The sequence below is a fragment of the Eleginops maclovinus genome, chromosome 3, assembly GCF_036324505.1.
Source record: "Eleginops maclovinus isolate JMC-PN-2008 ecotype Puerto Natales chromosome 3, JC_Emac_rtc_rv5, whole genome shotgun sequence".
In the NCBI taxonomy this organism is placed as follows: domain Eukaryota; kingdom Metazoa; phylum Chordata; class Actinopteri; order Perciformes; family Eleginopidae; genus Eleginops; species Eleginops maclovinus.
The window spans coordinates 11,086,638-11,093,992 of NC_086351.1; the positions used below are offsets into that span (position 1 = coordinate 11,086,638).

At 40.7% G+C, this 7,355-nt stretch overlaps 1 protein-coding gene across 3 annotated transcripts; it reads right to left on the reverse strand.

The window, feature by feature from the left end:
• flad1 (flavin adenine dinucleotide synthetase 1) lies at positions 1-6,577 on the reverse strand. 3 transcript variants are annotated; one of them, XM_063879360.1, is made up of 11 exons: positions 6,432-6,577; positions 5,032-5,125; positions 4,611-4,779; positions 3,707-4,084; positions 2,972-3,085; positions 2,621-2,888; positions 2,169-2,316; positions 1,728-1,826; positions 1,389-1,578; positions 487-560; positions 1-390 (listed from the first exon to the last, which is right to left on the reverse strand). In XM_063879360.1, the coding sequence occupies exons 2-11, from the start codon at positions 5,055-5,057 to the stop codon at positions 255-257; spliced, it is 1,602 nt and encodes a 533-aa protein (XP_063735430.1). In that variant the 5' UTR covers positions 5,058-5,125; positions 6,432-6,577; the 3' UTR covers positions 1-254. The 3 variants fall into 3 exon arrangements, with proteins under 3 accessions (XP_063735430.1, XP_063735431.1, XP_063735432.1); XM_063879361.1 differs by lacking the exon at positions 6,432-6,577 and adding an exon at positions 6,177-6,213; XM_063879362.1 differs by lacking the exon at positions 6,432-6,577 and adding an exon at positions 6,055-6,211.
• Between the last annotated feature and the right edge of the window lie 778 nt (positions 6,578-7,355).

The window sequence follows — 7,355 nt, forward strand, 5'->3', positions numbered from 1 at the left end:
AAAGATGACAAAGATCGATGTTTTATTTAAGAGCTCAGAGAGCCATCACTTAAGGCTGAAACTCACATGTAAAAACAAATAGAAGACGCACATAGACTTCTTTTTCAATCTCATTCTGCAGGTATTCCGCAAATATTCACATGAATACTTTATAGAAATGTCCACATTTAGTTTGTTACCACTGTATGTGTGTAGGGGTGTACAAGATCTGAAAACTTTGCTCATCAACAGGTGAAGTGCAAAGTGTGACTACATCAGACGCGGGCGTTTCGCTCCTCTTCTTCGTTCTCCAGGAGGTAGGCCGCCCTGTATCGCGTCACCCCCCTCTCATCCACCATCTTGAGGGAGGTGTTGCGACAGGTGTTGTCCATACTGCCCAGTGAAGTGTACCTGCAGGTCCGACAGAGACATTTAAGACAGAGGATTGTGCACTTCTGCTGTTAATGATGGAGGATGCAGAAACTGCTAAAGGTTGAATGTTCTTACCCTTTATCATAGAGAATACAGTAGGGGACATATAACGTCCTCATGAAAGACCAGATGTCATGATATGTCCAGTCCTGTGGATCGTTAAAAGACATTTAATTGGTTTATGATTGATTCATGATATGTTCAAAGTGGTAACTACAGCAACTCCAAAAATAGTTTACCATTTCTAAAATAATACTCAAATCTCAAATGAAGCAAAACATATTTTTTCAATGTCAAATATTTGTTGAGAATATATCACAGAGGGGTATATTCACACATGTTTTGGGGAGTGATAATGGAAAGCATTACAGGTGTATCTGGTATTTGTGGCGAGGGGGGTAAACATATTCATAGAATCTTTTAAAGCCTCACAAATGTGGCATTACTGCAGGGCTGTTGAATTGCATTAAACTGAGCAGGTGCTGTGATATTTTTTCACCCTGTGGATCTGCACTCTGAAACTTCAGTCAAGATGACAAATAACATTAAGTGTAACAAGGGGAAATTGCTTGGCTGGAGCAGTGAAAACAGATTTGTATTACCAGTCAAAAAGCAGTTTTCCTGCAGCATTATATTACACTAACTTGAAGAATGGGAGGAGACTGAAAGACTGTTGTTTTAGTTTTATTTATAATAAATGCAGATGCTCTTAAGATTGATGTATTGTTTATTTTTCATTTAAAAGACTGATATAGTTTTAAGTGGATTCTCCTAGACCCTGGAGCATGATGTGAGTGTGTTTTTTTTTAACAGATAGAAGAAAAAAAAATGTAAATGCCAGGACATAATGAAATCTTATATGTATTTTACATATAGATATCTGTGTGTGTGTGTGTGTGTGTGTGTGTGTGTGTGTGTGTGTGTGTGTGTGTGTGTGTGTGTGTGTGTGTGTGTGTGTGTGCGTGTGTGTGTCTCACTAGTAATGGGTTGACTCTCATGTAGTCGGGCCAGCCTGGGTCAGTGGGACACATGGCTGTGAGTGTGTGCGAGTAGGGGTCACTCCTCCTGGTCCCCATCAGCACGGCTTTCAGCTCCGGCCTCCTCTCCTGCACCTCGCTCAGCGCTCGCCGTATATTGCCCTCCACTGAGATTATCTCCAAGTCATATCTACAGGACACACATGGCAAAAACAAATGAACTGCTGTAGTGCAACATGGAGGATTAGGACACATTTTTGACCTTTTATTTGTAACACATATAACACAACCAGCTGAAAAGTGTGTAACAGTGTCAAATAGTGTAGACTGGTGGTTCACCTTTTTATCGTGTCCTGAATGAATCTCTCCATCTCCGGGAATGGAGACACAACACGGATATACAGAGCTTTCAACTTGTCTTTACCATCTGGGAAACGCCTGAGAGTGGCAGGAGGAGGAAAATGGGAAATAAAAAAAAAATAGATAGAGTGCAACAGAAAGAGATTAGATGTTTATCATTATCACTGTCTGCTAGGACATTTCCAATACAGGTCAAGGAAAGTCCAAACACTCAGTCTCAGTCTAGTAGCTGCTAAACTCATTTTCTTCTTCATTACTTCTAGCAGTGAAGCCCCCCTGAGTAGAAGTGGTATCATTATGTTTTTAATTTGACTCTCTCTTTCATCTCATCCCTCTGAGGTGATTTGTTTTGTCCTGATTAAATCTTCCCTGCCCCTAAACGTTCTAATTGTCTCGCCCCGTCCTCTCCCCTCCTGTTACCGTTTCAGAGCTGCGTAGTAGAGATGGAGCAGCGCCGTGCAGTCTTTGCCTCCGTTGAAGCCGGCGCAGACTTCCTCCGTCGAATACTGATCCAGTGCACCCTCGATCGTTTTCAGTGCACACATAACTTTGTCACCCAGTGGTGTTCCTGTGAGGAATTAAGTCAAATGTGACGTCAGACGTTTTAACGTTTAAATCTAATGTATCCCTTGGTGCTGTGTAAAATTCTGATTAAAACTCTGTTTGTCCTTTGTCTCATCATATCGATGCTTGATCCTATTTTCTTTCTTCTGATATATTTTTAATACTTGCTCTGATTTTACAGCGATAATTACTTTAATCATTTTGCTTCATTTATTGGTCCCAATGCCTGTGTTAAGTATAAGCGTTCTCTGCAACTTTATATTATGTATATAACTTAGTTTTACATCCCCCCTCCACCTCCCTCTCACCGCTGTTGGCCAGCGCGTACACCTCAGTAGCGGCGATGGACACGGGGTCAGTGACTAAGGGCACCACGCTTTCCTTGGGCAGCTCGTCCAGTAGCTGTGTCCGTGCTTTGTCCACCTCCTCCTGGCTGTCTGAGTCCAGGACCAGCCGGACTCTGTGATAGTTGCTCAACCAGTCAGGGTAGGAGCCGAGAGCCACCTTCCGGCTCCAACTAACCTGCAGTCTGGTCAGTACATTGGCAATCTCTGCCTCATCTGCATCCACAAACACCTAAAGCAAAGATCTTTAGTTACCAAATGCAGTATTCAGGTGGATTTGTATGCATGTATTGATAAGCACGGTCATAATGTTACCTCACGAGTGTGAAAGGTCGTCCCTGAACCAGCAAACAGGTGCTCCAGCCCGTTGAAGGCCCTCTCCATCAGAGACGGAATCCCAGGAAAAATATACACGTTGCGCACACTGACCTGGGAAAAGATGTGTAATTACCTAAAGTGTGTGTAAATGTAGTTAGAGCAAACAACTGTGAAGCTACTTCAATGTATTATTGGCATTAGGTAATCACTGATCTGACTTCACCTCTAGAGAAGTCCAAGTTTGTTCATCTCTCCTTGAAACTGTTCAGTAAATATAAACATAAATATACTACAGATGTCCAGAGTCCTATTGCCTTTTTATTTTTAAGGGAAAACATGTAATGTTTGAATTTCAGCTAGATGCAACACAAACATTAACAGGTGTGTATTCCTTATATAGCTGTTCAAATGTTTGCACATTATAAAAGGTTGCTTCAAAGTCCAGCAACTCTACGTAGTTGATGTTGCAATCTGTTTTAAACACAATCCCAGAAAAGGATTGAACAGAGTGTAAATGAACATCTTCCTGTAAATTGTTAACCAAACAAAAAACAGCACAGCAGATGCTCGGGATATCAGTTATAATGAAAGGGTTCTGGAGGTCAGTCAGCTGGTGGAGGGGGATGATCCTCTGTTCCTAATTTGGTGTTTCATGACAACATGATCCTGCTTCAACAATTGCAGATTGATGGAAGAACTAAGCTTATCCCCGTTCATCCAGCCTTTACTCACCAGTGGGTAGCGCAGCAGTTGTCCAGTCTGAGGGTCAGTCCCATAGTTGAGATTGGCCGAGCGAGGCACCATGGCCAGCTTCATAGCAGCACTGTTCTTATCTGTCACCCCAAAAAATTCCTCAACCAATCGGGTGAGTTCAGGGTGGGCATATAGCTCCTCTTGGAACGCCATGGCAACACTCTCAAAGGTGACATCGTCATGTGTTGGGCCTATGCCCCCTGAGGTGATGAGGTGGGTATATTTAGAAGAAAGCAGGGCCACCTCGTTGGCAATGACCTCTTGTACATCTGGTATAACTGAGATGCGCCGCACAGACACGCCAAGCTTCCTTAGCGCTCGTGTCAGAAAGGCACTGTTTGTGTCCTGTGTGTGACCCTGGGAGACGAAGCACAAGAAGAGACACTCAGTAAGTTCCAATACAGTGTTTCCACCCAAACATCACAAAGACACAATCTCTTTCAGGTTTCGGTTAATGAAATTCAATGAGTAACAGTGAGCATGTTAGCGGCTAAGAGTGACATTGGACAAAATCAAAGACTTCATGTTTAAATCATGATAGTGTCAAGTCGAGAAACAGTGGTGAAATTGTCATTTAAAAAAAGAATACAGCAACCACATCAAACAAACATCACAGGGATGGGCTGGGGATATACAATGTGGATCTTGGACCGCATAGCCGTCCAGAGAGCTGAGGCATACTGATGAATACGGGTGTCATGTTAGTATGTTTATATTAATAAAAGATACTCTCAAGAGTGCAAATTTGTCTGAAAAAAAAGAGAGAGGTTTATTGAGATTTTCTTAAAATCCAAGAATGTTCAAGGATTCTCAGCGGGATACTGCCAATCACAAGTCACAGTCACACAAACTACAAGTAAGTGTCCAACAACACTGTATCAACCTTGAGAATCTCATCTCCTATGATGAGAATGGCTGCAGTTGGAGCGTCCACATGGGCTTCAGAAAAAGAACTAGATCCATGGGGGGTTGTTGACATTGTTGCTTTGGAGAGTTGAGCTGCCAGTCTTCTCACACGCACCACTGTTCTACTCAGATTGGGAAAAGCAAAGCTAAAAGACAAAGAGAAAATGCTTACAACACTGTTCAATAAACATGTTCACTTAATGCATGTGTAGTATAGTTAGCGTTATTTGCCATCCGAACAAAGCCATACATCTCCCCAGTAAACAGCAACACCATTTTGTCATAGCCTACAGTAAAAGGCTATTTAACTTCCATCTTCAATAATTTGTCTCTGAGTACTTTTTGTAGCTTTTGTGATCAACCATTCTGCTCCAAGCAGAGTTCATTTTTAATCTTACGTCAACATGAAGATTCCATATGGCATATCCCAAAATGTTTTGTGACAGTTCAGTCCTTCTTCTCCATTATAACTTTTCTCCTACCAGGGAGTATCTTGGAAGAGACATGTAAAAGAGGAAAACAATGAGAATAAATTAGATAAGAAAATAAAATAATAGGGGAAACAGGAAGCAATTCCTCAACTTCAGCAGCACAGACAAGGAACTGCTAAGAATTCAATGTTAGTATGCCCTCACATATTTCAATAAGATGAAGAAATCATTCGCAGTTACAATATTACACTTGGGTTATTACAATGTACACATGTGAGAATGCAATTATAGTTGTATAACGAGTGTAACTGTACTTTCAGTAATAGTATAGTTGGAAAACAGTACAGTTTCCTCATATGCACCAAAGACACGGGTACACCTTCATGCTGATAGCTGATCTATAAACTGGTGACTATGCCAGTTTTGGTCCTTCAGATGTGAAGAATTGAACAATTGCTGAACTCTGGCAATATATATATATAATATGGCATATATATATATATATCGAGAGAGCGAGAGAGAGAGAGAGAGAGAGAGAGAGAGAGAGAGAGAGAGAGAGAGAGAGAGAGAGAGGAGTTTGAATGGTTAAATGGACAGGTAACAACTCTGTCCAGCGGTCAAAAGATGAAACGATGACGCACAGAGAGTATCGGTGCGGGAGTACTTCCCATATCCGTAGTTATAACGTTCTTTCTGCATGTAAACATTTAGCCTTGATGTTGTTTGTACACTCTGGAAAGGCTTTGCAGGAGCATGCTAATGTCTAACCTATCAACACATCATTAAGCTTAACACTGAACTTACGTAACAAAATACTTCAATTAGTCTGATGCACACTCATGACAAAATACATGAATAATGGCAAAGGTAGGCACGCACTTATATGACAAATCTTTGCTAACTATAAATGTGTCTCCTTGCTAGCTTACTTAACCCATTATTGTTGTGGGCACGAGCAATAAGCAAGCACAAGCGTTCAAGTACACTTACATGGTAGCTTATGTCCTGACTCTACTAACGATTTCTCTGCACTACCATATAGCCTGTGAAGAAACACACAATATTGTGTCTATTATTTGTTAAACCAAGTAAATCGACCCGAGGAAACTTACTCCTGAGCTGCATATGACCTCCTGACGTATCAGCTTGTGGCTACATGTCACTTAAAACGCATACCGTTAGCCGTCCAATCACATTTTAGGAAGGGTTTCAGTGAGGACTGACAGCCAATCAGGTTTGACAAGTTCCGTCTTAAGGGCCAGCCTCATTTAATCAACACGGAAGTAACTGAAAGATGCAAGAGTCCGAAAAGACGATGTGGGGCAATGTATGTCGTTTGGCATTATTAAAAGCGATAATCAGCTTACCTTATATTAAATGTACCGACGAATCATTTATCTGTGAGTTGACAACATCTCCACTCGGATAGCATGCCGCTAACTGCTGCCAAGACTTCTTCGACTTCTTCTCTTCCGCTCCAAAACAAATGTGTGACTCTTCTGCCTCTGCTGGCTGGAGGTACAGATTACAGTTGATTGATCAAAAAAGCACCACCGTTTGAACCTCACGCTGCTGTTAGCTTTGATGACTATAGATGTCGCATTGGCATAACTTAAAGTATACATCGGTCTGAAACTGTATCAGCCTCTGGTCTGACTGAAACCACAAGTCTGCATTCTGAAACAAATTCAAAGACGGATCGCTTTAATTCCTCAGCACTGGCCTGAGAATACATTTGTATTTGAAGATAAATTATGAAGTATAAAAAAAAGTTCAAAGAAAATGTATGTAAAGACCATGGGTGCAAATGAGTAGGGCTAGAGGAGGTAAAGTGTTAATTATTTACCTGTTATGGGTATTTTATCTTATTTACAGTTTGGCTTTCACAGTCATTTAAATATTGTATGTACATAATGATAATACAACTCAAAAATTAGGGCACTAAGGAAACCACTGAAGGTTACAAGCAAGCTGGTTTGAAGCATGAAAAGACGAAATAATTTAATTGGATTCCTTTCTATTTCATATCATTGTGTGTAGGCTGGATAACTACCTATTTACTCCAAAATGATCATACCTAAACACTCTTAACACATTTTCAACTAAAACAACAATAATTTAATCTTTAAGGGTAGGATTTATTGCAGAACTGTTATCAGACTGCTTAAGGTTTCAGCTTGATCTTCCCTAATATTTCATACAAATATTGTTTGGTAATAGCATCATAATAAATAAATAATTGATCACATTCACCCAATAACATTTTTAAATGTTAAACTTTTAAACTTTTG